The 18,856-nt window shown below is 46.7% G+C and overlaps 1 protein-coding gene across 1 annotated transcript; it reads left to right on the top strand.

The window, feature by feature from the left end:
- Window positions 1-3,821: 3,821 nt before the first annotated feature.
- On the top strand, window positions 3,822-5,159 carry LOC135899193 (uncharacterized). Its single transcript, XM_065428453.2, has 2 exons — window positions 3,822-4,254; window positions 4,387-5,159. The coding sequence occupies exons 1-2, from the start codon at window positions 3,929-3,931 to the stop codon at window positions 4,961-4,963; spliced, it is 903 nt and encodes a 300-aa protein (XP_065284525.2). The 5' UTR covers window positions 3,822-3,928; the 3' UTR covers window positions 4,964-5,159.
- The last annotated feature ends 13,697 nt before the right edge of the window (window positions 5,160-18,856 follow it).

The raw sequence follows: 18,856 nt of genomic DNA, 5'->3' as shown, positions 1-18,856 counted from the left end.
ACGAACAGTATGGCTACACAAATAATACACTGGAACGTTAGAGGTCTTATTCACAACCTCGATGACATCAAATAACTCATACAGAAATATAACCCAAAGGTGCTGGTGTGTTCAGGAGACCCATCTTAAATGCACACAAACAAACTTTCTTTGTCAGTACGCCATCTACCGTAAAGACCGCAGCGAGGCAAATGCCTCGTCTGGCGGTGTAGCAATAGTTGTAGACAAGTCCATAGCTTGTCACCAGGTCGCCCTTCAGACGCCCCTTGAGGCAGTGTCAATTGGGGCAATTCTTTTTAATAAATTGATCACTGTATGTTGCATATACATACCCCCTAACTTTCATCTGGAAAAAACTGATTTTTATAAACTAATTGACCAGCTTCCGCACCCTTACGTACTCGCAGGTGATTTTAATGCACACCACACCATGTGGGGGGACTCGCGATGTGACGCGAGAGGTCGTTTCATTGAAAACTTTCTTGTGAACTCCGGTGCATGCCTCTTCAACAAGAAGGAGCCAACTTATTATAATATTCATAATAATTCATATTCATCAATAGACCTGTCTATTGGCTCGGCCTCAATTTACCCGGACTTGCATTGGAATGTATTAAAAAATCCCTATGGAAGTGACCACTTCCCTGTTATGTTAAAGTCAATGACTCAATATGAATGCCCCCTACATACACCCCGATGGAAACTAGCCTCCGCCGAATGGAATGATTTTAAGGAAGCAACTTACTTATCACGAGATTTTATCACTGATTTTAACTTGATGATGTGTAGTGTTTTATGGCGCAAGGGCCAGGTTTGGCCAAAGAGCGCCATGACAAATGGTAGTGTTAACGAGGTATTATGGAAGATGTGACTTGGCTGTAAAGTGGCCTAAAAATAGTCGCTGTAAAGTGCGTAAAATCTACGTGCTATAAAATTATGGCGATGATTAATGATGAAGACTGTGAAGATTAAAATCCATCGTAAAAGAATGGTGCATTGTTTAAAATATGCGAGACGTTAAATTGCTTACAGCACTACAGCCTCGCCAGAGCCCTTGAACCACAAGGGCCTAGAGGCATGTGCTTATTCAAAATAATTATCGCAGCGACATCCTCAGAAGAGAGGAAGCGCTACGAACGTGTGGGGCTAATAACATGCAACACAACATCTTTCAAAAAACCTAAGACGGCGTTGGTGTCAAAGAGTGGTTCTGGACCAAGTAACATAACAGGATGAAGGGGGATGTGGTGCCTGTATGCTAAGAGAAAATGTTTTTTTCTTTCGGGTTCGGCTTCCCGACACTCCAGTAGGACGTGGAGGACGGTCAGCCTCTCCCCGCATCTACCACAGGTTGGAGGCTCGTTTCCCGTGAGTAAAAAGTTATGTGTGCCAAAAGTGTGTCCTATTCTTAGGTGGCAGAATAGCACATCTGTCCGGCGGCATTTTGTTACAAGAGGCCAGAAACCTAATTGTGGCTTTATTACATGCAGTTTATTATTGATTTCTTCGTCCCACATGCGTTGCCAGTGGCTTCGTAGTTTCCTTCTTAAGAAAGGCTTCAGGTCTGTGACAGGGACCGAAGCAGTAGGATTAACTGCATGCAATGAGATTGATGTGGCCATCTGGTCGGCTAGAACGTTTCCCTCGATGCCCCTATGTCCAGGCACCCAGCATATGATCACATGTTGGTTAGATACATATGCTTTGCACAGTGCGGAGTAGAGCTCATTAAATACTGGATTTTTGTGATTACAGAAAGACATCAAGGCCTTCACAACACTGATGGAGTCCGTATATATTATTGATTTCTGGAGTTGTGATTTATTTATATGCTTTACGGCCGACAGCAGTCCGTAGGCCTCTGCCGTAAAGATACTAGTTTCCGGGTGCAGTACGTCGGATTCCGAGAAGGATGGACCGACGGCTGCATAGGATACCCCGTCGCGTGACTTTGATGCGTCTGTGTAGAACTCCGTGCAGGAGTATTTGTGCTGGAGTTCCCGGAAATGCATCTTGATTTCAATCTCTGGAGCATGCTTTGTGACTTCCACGAACGATATATCACATTGTATGAGCTGCCACTCCCAAGGAGGTAGCAGCTTGGCTGGATGCATTAGGCGAAGCTCGAGGAGTGGAACGTGCATTTCTTCGCTAAGCTCCCTCACACGCAGCGAGAAAGGCTGTCTTACGGACGGACGATTGCGAAAGAGTGTAGCACATGTCATGTCATTAATGGTATTATAACAGGGATGTTGGGGGTTTGAGTGGACTTTCAGAAAATATGTATGGCTGATGTATGTTCTCTGCAGATGAAGTGACCACTCATTTGATCCTACATATAAACTTTGTATGGGACTCGTTCTGAAAGCGCCAGTGGCCAGTCGGATTCCTAGATGGTGGACTGGGTCTAGCATCCTTAGTGCGCTTGGGGCGGCAGAGTGGTAAATCACGGCGCCATAGTCTAGTCGTGATCGAATGAGGCTTTTATAGAGATTCATTAAGCACTTCCTGTCACTACCCCACGTAGTCTGGGATAGAAGTTTGATTATGTTCATTGTTTTTAGACACTTTTCTTTGAGATGTTTAAATTGGGGGACGAAGGTGAGTCTGTAGTCAAGTATGACACCTAGAAATTTGTGTTCTTTGTTTACAGGTATCTGTTGTCCACGCAATTCTATGCAAGGTTCTGGGATAAGTCCTCTCTTTCTTGTAAAAAGAACACAAGAGCTTTTGTTAGGATTGATCTTAAACCCATTCTTGTCTGCCCACATTGACAGTTTGTTCAGGTCATGCTGTACCTGTCTCTCGCAGACTGCGAGGTTACAAGATTTGAAAGCTATTTGAATGTCGTCCACGTAGACAGAGTAAAAGATGGCGGGTGGTAGTGAAGCACGAAGCGTATTCATCTTCACGATAAATAGCGTGCAGCTGAGCACGCCTCCTTGGGGTACACCCGTTTCTTGCGTAAAAGGACGTGAGAGTGCATTGCCGACTTTTACCCGGAAGGTACGATTTGACAGATAGCTTTTTATTATATTAAACATATTACCGTGGATGCCCATTTCTGACAAGTCTCTTAAGATTCCGTAACGCCACGTCGTATCGTACGCCTTCTCCATATCGAGGAATATGGATAATACCTGTGTCACACGGGCACATTTGGAAGGCCTTCCAGTCAACGGCCTTCGAAACGCCACAACTCTATCGACTCAAAGGAGTTGTCGCGCTGCTACACGGCATTTTTGAAAGGCCGTTGAGAGGTTCAGGCGTTTCTCGCAAAATTTTGTGGCGCTGCGGCCCTTTATTTTCGTTTTCGTGTCAAAAAAAGTTAAACAACATTAAAAACAATTAAAAGCACTATAATTTCTCTTACGTTTGTTTATACACTACAAAAAAAATGTTTATACATTGCTATACATATATGTTTAGTTTTTAAGTTGTTGAGTAACGAAACTGCGGCAACGTTCGCTCCACTCGATGCGGCTGTCGTTCTGGTGTGTGTGCACATGTTTCTCTTCAAAGTGCGACCATAGAGAAAGAAATTGTGCGCCTTGCGCTTCGACTGCATTCTGGCTCTACCGCTATGGGTGACAGAGAGACTGAAGCTCAAGATGACAAGACTGCTATGATAACCTACATGGGTGCGATCATGCAGCTTGATGCCGAGATTGAGGCCGCAAAAGCGGAAGCCGACGCCATCGAGGAAGAGCTGCTGATCGTCAACAATTTGATGATGACGATAGACTCGGTGACCGAACAAAGCGTCAACAGAGATAGATGGTCGTTCTCTCGCCGGACGAGGTGGTTTGAGGAGACTGTGCCATTGCTTGGTGAGAAGTTTTTCAAACGTGCATTCCGCGTAACGCCGGCGACTTTTCGCTACATCGTGGACGCCGTGAGACCGCTGCTCGAGCGTCAGAACACGAACATGCGTGAAGCCATCACCCTCGATAAACGTGTCGCGATTGGCTTGTACCGGTTGTGTTCTTCAGCTGAAGACCGTAGTGTCGCCGAATTGTTTGCTGTGGGACGCTCAACCGTCAACGTGGCCTACAGAGAGTTGTGCGAGGCTGTTATCCACACTATGGAGGCGGAGTGGATCAAGATGCCCACAGCTTCAAGCATGGCCGAGCACATTCGCGAGTTCACGGCCACGTTGGAATTCCCGCAAGCCATAGGAGCACTAGACGGGTGCCATTTCCCCGTTTCACCGCCCAGGGAGAGCGCCACCGACTATAGGAACTATAAAGGATGGTAAGTCGTACCTCTGATATGGTGTGCACTTTCATTACATCACCTACAGCTTCCAAGCTACGTCATATTTTTAGAGTACGGAGAATGGGTAAATACTACCAATCCGAATTAATGAGGTCTTTTTTTATGCAGGTACAGCATCATCCTCCTCGCACTGGTCGACCACAAGTATAGGTTCCGGTACATCAATGTGGGTTCTCCTGGCCGCTGCCACGATGCATATGTGTACCACCGCTCAAGACTAGCAGACGCAGTCAAGGGCCCCCTGTTCCGCCGACCACTAGCAACAATCAGTGGTACAGCTGTGCCACCCTTAATACTATGCGACCAAGCATTTCCACTCACTGTAAACCTGATCAAGCCATTCAGCCACAGGGCACAGTTAAGTGAAGAACAAAGGTTATTTAATTACAACCTTTCCAAAGCCCGACGGATTGTGGAGAATGCCTTTGGTAGGCTCAAGGCAAGATTTCGCTTTATCTTGAAAAGGATGGAGTGCAACATCGACAATGCCCGCCTTGTCATTCGTGCCTGCTGTGCTCTGAACAATGTGTGCGAACATTTTGGTGACACTGTGCTCCAACACTGGCTGGTCGAGGCTCAAAACAATGATGGCGGCCTCCATCAGCCTGACCACAGCACAGATGCTGAGGAAGGCACAGGCAGTGATGTGAGAGCAGCTCTTGTCAGGCACTTCCAGCAGAGCTGAGAATTTTATGCTGAAGCTTTGTGGACGTTCATGCTTTGGTAGGTCAGTGAGTCCACTGTCATCATCAAATACTTGTGCACCTAGCAGAAGTTAATTTCTACTAAGCGCACAAGTATTCTTCTGTACTCAAAAGAGCGATTTAGCACACATTGAAGAAAGTATTTTGTACAAAACCCACAAGATGGGTGAAGTTGGGAATGGAAAATGAGGCATCCATACAATTGCAGCAAATTCCTACAATGAAAACCCGTACACTGTTGACCAAACAGGTTTCCTTTGTAATAATCTGTTCCGATTGGGTGGATGCTGCATTTTCCATTTCCTACTTCATTACAGCAACTTTATTTGGAACTTCTTTCTAAATATTTTGACATGGAATTAAAAAACTTTTCTTGCATTTGCATGTGTCGCTCTCTTTGCTCGTACTCTCTCTGACGGCTCGCCACCAGCTGCTCCCTCAGCAGTTTGTGTTCAGCCAGTATCTGCTGCTTGAAGTCATCACCCGCATTCCTCTTTGGACCCCGGCTTGTAGTAGCCACACTAGCAGGGGTGGCACTGTTGATGGCAGGGCTGGAGGAGGCCGGGCTGGAGGATGCCGGACTGGGAGAGGCTGGACTGCTGGAGGCCGGGCTGCACGTGGACGGGGAGTTCGGTCCTGGGCTGTCCAGAGGTCTGATGGGCGCACTATCCTCCCATTGCAGCCTGTTCTCATTGTCAACAGCATTTTCGCCGCCGTTTATCATCTCCATGATGACCTGCACAATGATTTAATGTTACTTGCATCTTTGATAACTTCAGAATGTTTTGAAAGATGACATTCCGTCATGGGTCTCAACACTCTGACGCAATAATACGCACACCGATGCATACTCTATTGTAAGTGTTGTAGTTAAACAGAGAACGCCAACAAAATGGGAACGCACCTCGCCTCTCTTTTACGTTATTGCAATGACTGGGTGCCAGCAAACAGCTATTATTTTTATGCGCTTATACTATCCTGAGGACTGTACATGCATGGAAAAGTAGTACCTGCAACCAGCAGTATGAGCCACAATTTACGACAATGCAGCACTTTCATCCTACAAAGTAGCATGTAATGGAACAATTTGTGCACATTCAGTTACGTCATCGAGCAAGTGAATGGCTTCACAGATTATTCTACACTTACTGGAGGCTTTTAAAAAATGCTATACCTCTTCAACAGTAACCTGGCTCTCTTGAGCCCTTGATGGGTCGTTGGCCGGGAGTGTCCCCAGAAAACTGTGTATTCTCCAGAAATGCGTCCAAGGTATGGCGCCAGCGCCAGTCTTTTGATTTTTCAGCCAAAACCTGAAATGTTATAAAAGAGAAGGTTTGGTTAACTATAAAGATGCATGTGCGGGCACAGATACAAAAATGTACTGATCAAATTCGCCTAACCGAGGTATCGATAAGTGGAACAGGAACACCAGAGAGTCTTATTACGTTTTATTCGAACGTAACCAAATTGTTTTTTGAAATCCTCGTCACGTGACTATAATTTTCGCACAGTATGCTGCGGTGTAACTTTCCGCATCGGACCTCTGAAGTCACATTAGTCAATTACCTTGAGTTTAGACACTAACCAACTGCATCATGCACAAGCAATATTCTTGAAAAGTTATGCTCGTTCGAGGCCGAGTTTACGGCTCATTAAAAGTGTCATGGGGTGGCGGAACAAAAATTCCACGACAAATGAAATTTTGCAAAGATCCACCTGTTCATTTTTTTTTCTCAATAAACACCTTTCTCTCTCACGGCCAAGCCCCTGCAAACGGTTAATCGTAAGGTGATCGGACAAATTTATGAAAGCCACTTACCGATAAGTCTGCGCAAGATTTTCAATCTTGTGGTGAACTTGCAGCCGAGTTCTTTCATAGCCCACCTGCTGCAGGGCCGCGGCGATATCGTCGTAAACGCCGCTATTTCTCTTCTGACGGCGTAGGTCCATAAGGCGATCCTCCCACAAATCTATGAGGAGCTCCGTTTCGCGCTCTCCCCATAGCTGCCGCGCTTGCGATGGCGCTACTTTTTTTTTCTTCTGCGGCTGGGCGCGCTCCATTTCAAACTCACACACACACGCAAAAAAATTCACTCGCCCGAGAAAACACTTCTGTGAGGTGAGGAAAAAAAAAGCTATACACTACCTATTACGTTAATGATAAAAAAAAACTGCAAGATAAACTAAACACGCGGAACAGGAAAAGGAAGCAAGAAAGTACGCAGACAAAAACACACAATGCAGAGAGCAATATGGCGGCGATATGACGGTAGCTGGAGTAGAGGGAGAGTGTACTAGACAACATGGAGGAAGGAACACAAGCACGTCGCTGTTGTCGAGAGTATGTGCAGTTCGCACGTATCAAGTGGCAAAAAATACTTTATTGAATAATTAATAACACTCATATATAGTATATTTAGAGCATTTTGGTTTGATTTGTTCTTTTTAATCGTGAGTACGGGCACACTGTGAACGAGAGGGCACGTTAGCGCTATTTCCGTTTCCGTTTCTCAAAGGCCATCGAGATTTCAATAGAGTTGTAAGGTGCTCCGTTGACTCGATAGACTATTGACTCAACGGCCTTCGAAACCGCCCGTGTAGCAGCTCGAACTTGACCTTTGAGTCAAATGACTATCGGTTGGAAGGCCTTCCAAACGCCCCTGTGACAGGGGTATAAGAAGAATTGTTTGTGTACAAATGCGTCCCGGATATTTGCTTCCACACGTACAAGGTGGTCAGTTGTGGAGCGTCCTTCTCGGAAGCCGCACTGATAAGGATCAAGAATTTTGCTCTGTTCAAGGAAAAAGATGAGTCGCCGATTTATCATTGTTTCGAACACCTTACAAAGGCAACTTGTGAGGGCTATCGGGCGGTAACTTGCCACTGAGGAAGGGTCTTTGCCTTGTTTCAAAACAGGCACTACAATGGCTTCCTTCCACGCGGTTGGAAGGTACCCTGCATCCCAGATGGTGTTGAAAAGTGTGAGTAGTGTAAGTTGGGTGTCTTTATGTAAGTTTTTGATCATTTCATACATGATTCTGTCAGATCCCGGGGCAGAGCTCTTGCATGCGCTCAAGGCAGCTCTCAACTCGGCAATGCTAAAAGGACAATTGTATGGTTCATTCTGTTGATATTTTCTCATGAGTGGCTTACATTCTTCTATTTGTTTATATTTCAGAAAGGATTGCGAGTAATGGTTGGCACTTGACACGCTCTCAAAGTGCTGCCCAAGTGAGTCCGCCTGATCTTGTAGGGTATCGCCTTCTGTGTTTACCAAAGGGAGTGCATGTGCTTGTCGCCCTCTTATCCTATTGACCCTGTTCCAGGCTTTCGCCTCATCTCTGAACGAGTTAATACTTGATAGAAACTTCTGCCAACTTTCTCGTCTGGCCTGTCGGCGGGTTCGCCTGCCTTCGGATTTTACTTTTTTAAAGTTGACTAGATTTTCTGCAGTGGGAGAAGCGCGTAGCAACCCCCACGCCCTGTTCTGTTTTTTACGAGCGATCCTACAATCGTCGTTCCACCATGGGACACGCCGTTTGCAGGCCAAGCCTTTTACTTCTGATATGCATTTATATGCGACATCTATTATGAATGCTGTAAAAAACTCGACTGCAGCGTCAATTTCTAATGAAGACAGGTTAGCCCATGAGATACTAGTTAGAGAGCGAAATTTCTCCCAATCAGCTGTCTCAATCTTCCACCTAGGAGCGTATGGTGGATATTCGTTTTCTTTATATGATCTTAGCAGTATAGGGAAGTGGTCGCTACCGTAAGGGTTGTCGGTAACTTCCCATTCAAGTTCAGGCAGTACAGACGGGGAGACTATACTGAGATCTATTGACGAAAAGGATCGGTTTGCAAGAGAGTAATATGTGGGCTCTTTTTTATTGAGAAGGCACGCTCCAGAAGAGAAAAGGAACTGTTCAACAAGGCGACCTCGCGCATCTATACGAGAGTCGCCCCACAGGGAGCTGTGCGCATTGAAATCGCCAAGAACAGCATAAGGTTCTGGCAATTGATCGATCAAGGAGTGAAATTCATGTTTGTTCAGTTGGTAATGCGGGGGTATGTAAAGGGAGCAAATGGTGATGAGTTTGTTTAGTAGGACAACTCGAACCGCCACTGCTTCAAGGGGCGTTTGTAGCTGTAAAGGTTGACATGCAATACTTCTATGAGTAAGAATCGCAACACCACCCCATGATGCGACGGCATCATCGCGATCTTTGCGAAACGTAAGATATGTACGGAGAAAGTTTGTGTGTTTAGATTTTAAGTGAGTTTCCTGTAAACACAGCACTTTTGGATTATGTTTGTGGATGAGTTCTTGCAAATCATCAAGGTTTCTAAGGAGACCTCTGATGTTCCATTGGATGACTTGTGTATCCATGTTTAAGGTGAATTGGTGCTGTCTTTACGGAGACGGAGTGGATGCCTTATATTACAGAGCCCTTTCGAGGCCCTAGGAAGTGAGGAGAAGTAATGGGAAGACAGGAAAGATGAAAAAGACGAGAGAGAAAGACGAAGATTGGAGAGGAGGACAGGAAAAGGCGACTGCCGATTTCCCCCGGGTGGGTCAGTCCGGGGGTGCCGTCTACGTGAAGCCGAGGCCAAAGGGGTGTGTTGCCGCCGCCGAGGGGCCGTAAAGGTCCAAACACCCGGCATTGGCTCAACCCCCAGGATCCCCTTTTCCCCGGACACGGCTAAGCCGCGCACGGCTACACGCGGGAGGGTCCAACCCTCGTGTGCTCGGGTCCGTGGTGTCGCAACACACCAAACGCCTGCTTGCGCAGACGCCCCTGCGGGGTGATTTTAACTTATACAATGCAGTAGCATATTTTACTTGTTTTATAATCGACGCAGCTGAAAAGTTCTTTCCCAAACACAAGGTCTCTCTTGTAAAAGACGGGTACCCTGGTGGAATGAACAGTGCAGACTGGCACGAAAGAAACAAAACAAAGCGTGGGGTTTGCTGCGTCGTTCCCCGACAGCAGAAAACCTCATAGAATTTAAGCTCGCAAAGTCACAAGGAAGGCGCATACGGAGACAGGCAAGGAGGGCTAGCTGGGAGAGGTTTCTCTCGGGCATCACTTCCTACACCCAAGAGTCCAAAGTATGGAATGGCGTACGAAAGATCAAGGGGCAACAAATCCACCCTCTGCCCTTAGTGGATGACCAAGGGACCACCTTGGAGGACCAGGCGAACGCTCTGGGCGAACACTTCGAACATGTATCAAGCTCCACACATTACACAAAATCATTCCTCAAATATAAACAATTAGCTGAACTTAAGACACTTGATCGTAAATGCCGACCAGATGAACCATATAACCGTCCTTTTAATATTGCCGAGCTTAAAGCTGCATTGAGCACGTGTAGAAGCTCTGCACCGGGAGCTGATAGAACCATCTATGACATGATTAAGAACTTGCACGAAGACACACAAATGACACTTCTGGCACTTTTCAACTCTATCTGGGCTGCCGGATACCTCCCATCCTCATGGAAAGAAGCTATTGTTATTCCTGTCTTGAAGCTGGGTAAAGACCCTTCCTTGGCGGCAAGTTATCGCCCGATAGCTCTAACAAGTTGTCTTTGTAAGCTATTTGAAAAAATGATTAATCGTAGACTAATACACTTTCTTGAACTGAACAATATGCTTGATCCCTATCAGTGTGGCTTTAGAGAAGGGCGGGCCACAACTGATCATCTTGTACGCATTGAAGCAAATATCCGCTATGTATTTGTACATAAACAGTTCTTCTTATCGATATTCCTCGATATGGAGAAGGCGCACGACACGACGTGGCGATACGGGATCTTGCGAGACTTATCGGGGATGGGCATCCGTGGAAATATGCTGAACATAATAGAAAACTATCTGTCCAAACGTACCTTCCACGTGAAACTCGGCAATGTACTGTCGCGACCTTTCATACAAGAAAATCGTGTACCTCAAGGAGGTGTGCTAAGCTGCACACTCTTTATCGTGAAAACGAACGGCCTTCGTGCTGCATTACCGCCAGCCATTCTTTATTCCGTTTAGGTAGATGATATACAAATAGGCTTCAAATCCTGCAACCTTGCAGTGTGTGAGAGGGAAGTACAACAGGGCTTGAACAAAGTATCTAAATGGGCAGACGAAAACGGATTTAAAGTGAACCCGAACAAATGTTCTTGTGTGCTTTTCACAAGAAAGAGAGGGCTCGTTGCAGATCCCAATATCGAAATGTAGGGCCAGCAAATCCCTGTAAACAAAGAGCACAAGTTCTTATGTCTCATACTTGACTCTAAGCTAACATTTATCCCACACATAAAGTATCTCAAGGTAAAATGCTTAAAAACAATGAACTTACTGAATATTTTATCCCATACAACATGGGGCAGCGACAGAAAAAGTTTGATGAATGTTCACAAAAGCCTCATTCGATCACGATTGGACTACGGTACCGTGATTTACCATTCTGCAGCCCCGAGCGCGCTAAAGATGCTAGATCCGGTTCACCATTTAGGAATTCGACTGGCCACTGGCGCTTTCAGAACAAGTCCCATTGAAAGTTTGTATGTCGAATCAAATGAGTGGTCACTCCATCTCCGGAGAACATACATCAGCCAAACATATTTCCTGAAAGTCCACTCTAATCCTCAACATCCGTGTTTTAATACCCTTAACGATATGACATGTGATACACCATTCCGTAATCGTCCCTCTGTAAGACAGCCCTTCTCACTTCGTGTGAGGGAGCGTAGTGTTGAAATGGATGTCCCAATCCTAAAACATCGCCTAATGCCTCCAGCTAAGCTGCTACCTCCTTGGGAGTGGCAGATGATACAATGCGATATACCCCGCAGGGGCGTCTGCGTAAGCAGGCGTTTGGTGTGTTGCGACACCACGTACCCGAGCACACGAGGGTTGGACCCGCCCGCGTGTAGCCGTGCGCGGCTTAGCCGTGTCTGGGGAAAGGGGGATCCTGGCGATTGAGCTGAGGCTGGGTGTTTGGACCTTGAAGGCCCCCCGGCGGAGGCAACACACCCCTTTGGCCTCTGCTTCACATAGACGGCACCCCCGGACTGACCCACCCGGGGGAAATCGGTAGTTGCCTTTTCCTGTCTCTCTCTCCCTACAACCTTCGTCTGTTTCTTACTTTCCACCTTTCCTGTCTCCTTCTCATTTCTTTATTACTTCCGACCTTCCTGGCAGCAAGGGTTAACCTTGTGTGAGTAGCCAACCTTGGTTATATCATATTGGGTTATAGCGGCAACGTACAGCTGGCGTTTACAGGCCCTCTTTTTCAGGCCCTGCAGCGTCCCCTTGTTGGACTCCATGGTGGGTGGCTAGCGTTGCTGCCGAAAACTACACATCCACACATGGCTGCTTTCTTCCCTCCGCTACCTGATCGCCCTCAGAAAAGAGGGCGCACCGATGAAGTATGCCAGTTTTTTGGCCGCCAAAAAGAATCCTTCCCGCGCTTCCATGTCATTCATTCTGCACAACCAGATAAACCAGTACGAACAATCTCACCCTTCCTTGTTTCCAAGTCATTGACTGAAGTCTTTGGTCCTGGTTATAAGGCGTCGCGGATGGCAAGCGGTGATCTGCTCTTGGAGCTGCGCGATCAAAAACAATACGAAAAAGTGTCAAAACTAGTGTCATTTGGCGAAACCCAAATAATTATAACCCCGCACCGCACGATGAACACCACCCGTGGTGTTGTCTCTGACGATGACTTGATGGAGCTCACTGAGGCTGAACTCTTGGAGGGCTTTCGTGACCAGAATGTTATCAATGTTAGACGAATTAAGATGAGGCGAGATGGAAAAGAGATCAAGACGAAACACCTGATACTCACGTTCCGCTCAAGTGTCCTTCCCGAGTCCATCGATGCCGGTTATATCAAACTTCGTGTACGACCATACGTTCCCAATCCTCTCAGATGCTTTAAGTGCCAACGTTTCGGCCACAGTTCACAGAACTGTCGAGGCCGGCTGACTTGTGCCAAGTGCAGTGACAAAGAGCATTCCTCTGAAACGTGCCAGAACACTCCACATTGTGTTAATTGTGATGGTGAGCACGCCGCGTACTCGCGGTCGTGCCCTTCCCGGAAAAAAGAAAAGGAAATCGTTACAATCAAGGTCAAGGAAAACATAACTTTCAAGGAGGCACGGAGGCGGGTATCATACCTGCCCAAGAAAACCTTTGCCGATGTGGCGCGTCAGGGGGCAGCTTCACAACGGCCTCCGGCGGCTGTCCGACTCACAAGCAGTGAGTCGGCAGTTACGCCTTCTGCCCCCGCGGCGGTAGCAGCTAGCGCTGCTCCGTCAACCGAGGAGAAGGGACCATCGACCCCGAAGGTGGGCGCAGCCGAGGCTGCCTCAACTTCCCAGGTCCCTTCCAGCGCTGGCAATGGCCGGCGCAGCCAAATCCCCCAGGGAACCTCATCGACCTCCGGGCTGGTGGGCGCAGGGGTCTTGCCCTCCAAGGCGGGACTCTCCCTGGTAACTTCTCGCTCGCAAGAGCAGGTGTCCGGCGCCTCACAAGAGGCAATGGACACTACACCTATCCCCCAGGGGCGCCAAGCGCCTAAGGAGCGCCGAGGTTCACTGGAACGCTCCAGAAAGGGCAAAACCCCGATCACAGGGCTTCGAAAGAGCTCTGTAATCTAATCTCTGAAATCTCTGTAAATAATAGTTCTGTTTCCGTACACACAGCACCTATTTACTCCAAATATGGATACACAGATAATACAATGGAACGTCAGAGGTCTTCTTAGAAACCTTGATGATGTGCAGGAACTCTTCCACAAATACAGTCCAAAAGTGCTGTGTCTACAGGAAACACACCTAAAATCCAAACATACAAACTTTCTCCGACAGTACATAACTTATCGCAAAGATCGCGATGATGCTGTCGCATCATCGGGCGGTGTCGCCATTGTTATCCATAAGAGCATTGCGTGTCAACGTTTACAGCTACAAACGCCACTCGAAGCAGTGGCGGTTCGAGCTGTTCTCCTAAACAAACTCATCACCATTAGCTCTCTTTACATACCCCCACATTACAAATTAACGAAACATGAATTTCAATCCTATATAGATCAATTGCCAGAACCTTATGTTGTTCTTGGCGATTTCAATGCGCATAGCACCTTGTGGGGAGACTCTCGCATCGATGCGCGAGGTCGTCTCGTTGAACAGTTCCTTTTTTTCTTCAGGTGCGTGCTTGCTCAATAAGAAGGAACCCACGTATTACTCCCTAGCAAACAGAACCTTTTCTTCAATAGATCTTACCATAGTTTCCCCGTCCATACTGCCCGAACTCGAATGGGAAGTCACGAACAATCCTTACGGGAGCGACCACTTCCCTATACTGATAAGAACATCTAAAGAAAACGTATATCCTCCGCAAGCTCCTAGGTGGAAGATAGACACAGCTGACTGGGAGAAATTTCGAACTCTCACTAACATCTCATGGGCCGACATGTCTTCTCTAGAAATTGATGCTGCTGTGGAGTATCTTACATTATTCATAATAGATGTCGCATCAAAATGCATATCCGAAGCGAGTGGTCTGGCATGCAAACGACGTGTACCGTGGTGGAACAGCGAATGTAGGATCGCCCGTAAGAATCAGAACAAGGCGTGGGGGTTGCTACGCGCTTCTCCCACTGCAGAGAATCTTATGAACTTTAAGAAAACTAAATCCCAAGGCAGGCGAACCCGCCGACAGGCCAGAAGAGAAAGCTGGCACAAGTTCTTATCGAGTATTAACTCGTTTAGGGATGAGGCCAAAGCCTGGAACAGAGTTAATAGGATTAGAGGGCGGGAAACACATTCACTCCCCCTGGTAAACACACAGGGCGATACACTGCAAGACCAGGCAGACTCACTTGGGGAATATTTTGAGAGCGTTTCAAGTCAAACAAATTATACACAATCCTTCCTCAAATACAAACAGAAGAACGTAAGCCATTAACAAGAGAAGGTCGAGAGAATGAGCCTTACAACCGTCCTTTTTGTATTGCCGAATTGAGAGCTGCCTTGAGCGCATGCAACAGCTCCGCACCAGGATCTGATAGAATCATGTATGAAATGCTCAAACACTTACACAATGACACGCAGGTTACACTACTCACACTTTTCAACACCATTTGGGATGCAGGGTACCTTCCAGCTGCATGGAAGGAAGCCATTGTGATCCCTGTTTTGAAACAAGGCAAGGACCCTTCCTCAGTGGCAAGCTACCGCCCGATAGCCCTCACAAGTTGCATTTGTAAGGTGTTCGAAAAAATGATAAATCGGCGACTCATCTTTTTCCTTGAACAGAGCAAAATTCTTGATCCTTATCAGCGCGGCTTCCGAGAAGGACGCTCCACAACTGACCACCTTGTACGTGTAGAAGCAAATATCCGGGACGCATTTGTACACAAACAATTCTTCTTATCCATATTCCTCGATATGGAGAAGGCGTACGATACGACGTGGCGTTACGGAATCTTAAGAGACTTGTCAGATGTGGGCATCCACGGTAATATGCATAATATAATAGAAAGCTATCTGTCAAATCGTACCTTCCGAGTAAAAGTCGGCAATGAACTTTCACGCCCTTTTACGCAAGAAACGGGTGTACCCCAAGGAGGCGTGCTCAGCTGCACGCTCGTTATAGTGAAGATGAACACGCTTCGTGCTTCATTACCACCCACCATCTTTTACTCTGTCTACGTGGACGACATTCAAATAGCTTTCAAATCTTGTAACCTCGCAGTCTGCGAGAGACAGGTACAGCATGGCCTGAACAAAGTCTCAGTGTGGGCAGACAAGAATGGATTTAAGATCAATCCTAACAAAAGCTCTTGCGTTCTTTTTACAAGAAAGAGAGGCCTGGTTCCGGATCCTTCCTTAGAACTGTGTGGACAACGAGTACCTGTCAGCAAAGAGCACAAATTCCTAGGTATCATACTTGACTACAGACTCACTTTCGTCTCCCACATTAAACATCTTAGAGAAAAATGTCTGAAAACAATGAATATAATGAAACTTCTATCCCAGACTACGTGGGGTAGTGACAGAAAGTGTTTAATGAATCTATATAAAAGCCTCATTCGATCGCGACTAGACTATGGTGCCGTGATTTATCACTCTGCCGCCCCGAGCGCACTAAAGATGCTAGACCCAGTGCACCATCTAGGAATCCGACTGGCCACTGGCGCTTTCAGAACGAGTCCCATACAAAGTCTATATGTAGAATCAAATGAATGGTCTCTCCACCTACAGAGATCATACATCAGCTTTACATATTTCCTTAAAATACGCTCCAATCCTGAACATCCATGTTTTCATAACGTTACCGATATGACGTGCGCTACACTTTTCAGCAATCGTCCCTCCATAAGACAGCCTTTCTCGCTGCGTGTGAGGGAGCTTAGCGAGGAAATGCATGTCCCACTCCTCGAGCATCGATTAATGCACCTAACCAAACTCTTACCTCCTTGGGAGTGGCAGGTGATACAGTGTGACATATCCTTTATAAAACTTACAAAGCACGCTCCTGAGGCCGAAATCCGAATGCATTTCCTAGAGCTCCAGCACAAGCACTCCTGCGCAGAGTTTTACACAGATGCTTCGAAGTCAAATGTCGGGGTATCCTATGCAGCCGTCGGCCCATCGTTTTCGGAATCCGATGTACTGCATTCGGAAACAAGTATCTTTACGGCCGAGGCCTACGCATTACTCTCTGCTGTAAATCACGTAAGAAAATCGAAACTTCCAAAAGCAGCGATCTATACAGACTCTCTCAGCGTCGTGAAGGCCTTAATGTCACTCAGCAAACATAAAAATCCCGTAATTAATGAACTATATTCGGTCTTGTGCAAAGCGTACTCAACTAACCAGAACATCATAATATGCTGGGTCCCTGGCCATAGGGGAATCAAAGGTAACGTTCTGGCGGACGAGATGGCCACGTCAATCACATTGCAAGCTGTTAACCCTACCGCTGCAGTGCCTGTCACAGATCTGAGGCCTTTCTTGCGAAGGAGGCTGCGAGATCACTGGCAACACATGTGAGATGCGGAAACGGATAATAAGCTCCACCTGATAAAACCACAGTTAGGATTTTGGCCGTCTACTACAAAATCGCGCCGAACGGATGTCCTATTCTGTCGTCTCAGAATAGGACACACGTTTGGCACCCATAATTTCCTACTCACCGGAAGTGAGCCTCCAGCCTGTGGGAGATGCGGAGAGAGGCTGACCGTCCTCCATGTCCTCCTGGAGTGTCGGAAAGCCGAATCTGACAGAAAGAAACATTTTCCGTTAGCATACCGACAGCATATTCCCCTTCATCCTGTAATCTTACTCGGCCCAGAACCGCTCTTCAACACTAACGCAGTCCTAAGTTATCTGAAAGATGTTGTGTTGCATGTTGTTAGCCCAACATGTTCGTAGCGTCTCCTCTCTTCAGAGGATGGCGCTGCGATAGTTTTTTCGTGTAGCACGTGCCTCTAGGCCCTTGTGTTTCAAGGGCTCTGGCGAGGCAACAGTGCTCCAGGCATTTTTACCATCTCATATATTTTCTATTCTGCATCATTCTTTTGCGATGGATTTTAATGTTCGTAGTATTCGTCATCTGTCATCGCCATAATTTTATAACAAGTTAATTTTACGCACTTTACAGCGAATATTTTTAGGCCACTTTACAGCCAAGTTACATGTTCCATAATACATCGTCAACATTACCACTTGTCATGGCGCTCCTTGGCCAAACCTGGCCCTTGCGCCACAAAAAACCACACATCATCATCATCATCATCAATGCGATATATCCTTCATGCAAGTTACAAAACACGCTCCAGAGATTGAAATACAAATGCATTTCCGCGAAATCCAATACAAACAATTCTGCACGGAGTTTTACACAGACGCATCGAAGTCCCGCGAGGGGGTGTCCTATGCAGCCGTCGACCCATCCTTCTCGGAATCCGATGTACTGCATCCGGAAACAAGCATATTTACGGCTGAGGCCTCCGCACTACTGTCGGCTGTAAAGCATATAAGGAAAACAAAACTAAAAAATCTGTTATATATACGGACTCCCTAAGCGCTGTGAAGGCTTTGATGTCATTTTGTAAACACAAAAATCCAGTAATCAATGAATTATATTCCGTCTTATGTGAAGCGTATATATGTAACCAGCATGTCATCATATGCTGGGTGCCGGGTCATAGGGGCATCGAAGGTAACGTTCTGGCGGACCAGATGGCCACATCAATTGCATCGTATTCTGTTCATCCTACCGCTGCAGTCCCTGTCACAGATCGGAGGCCCTACTTGCTCAGGAAACTGCGAAACTACTGGCAGCGCTTGTGGGACATGGAAACAAATAATAAGCTCCAAGTAATAAAGCCACAATTAGGGTCCTGTCCTTCTGCAATAAAATCACGCCGGACAGATGTCCTATTCTGTCGTCATAGAATAGGACATACATTTGGCACCCATAACTTTTTACTCACCGGAGATGACCCTCCAACCTGTGGCAGATGGGGGGAGAAGCTGACCGTGCTCCACGACCTCCTGGAGTGTCGGAAAGCCGAATCTGAGAGAAGACATTTTTCTTTATCATACCGTCAACACATTCCTCTTCATCCTGTAATGTTTTTCGGTCCAGAACCGCTTTTTAACACAGACACAGTCCTAGGTTTCCTCAGAGATGTTGTCTTACACGTCATTAGTCCCATACATTCGTAGCGCTTCCTCTCTAGAAAGGATGCCGCTGTGATAGTCACACTGTATAGCACATGCCTCCAGGCCCTTGTATTTCAAGGGCTCTGGCGAGGCAGTAGTGCTCCAGGTAATTTTAACATCTCACATAACTTTTA

The sequence above is a fragment of the Dermacentor albipictus genome, chromosome 5 (genome assembly GCF_038994185.2).
Source record: "Dermacentor albipictus isolate Rhodes 1998 colony chromosome 5, USDA_Dalb.pri_finalv2, whole genome shotgun sequence".
In the NCBI taxonomy this organism is placed as follows: domain Eukaryota; kingdom Metazoa; phylum Arthropoda; class Arachnida; order Ixodida; family Ixodidae; genus Dermacentor; species Dermacentor albipictus.
This window is presented reverse-complemented; position numbering and strand designations above follow the sequence as displayed.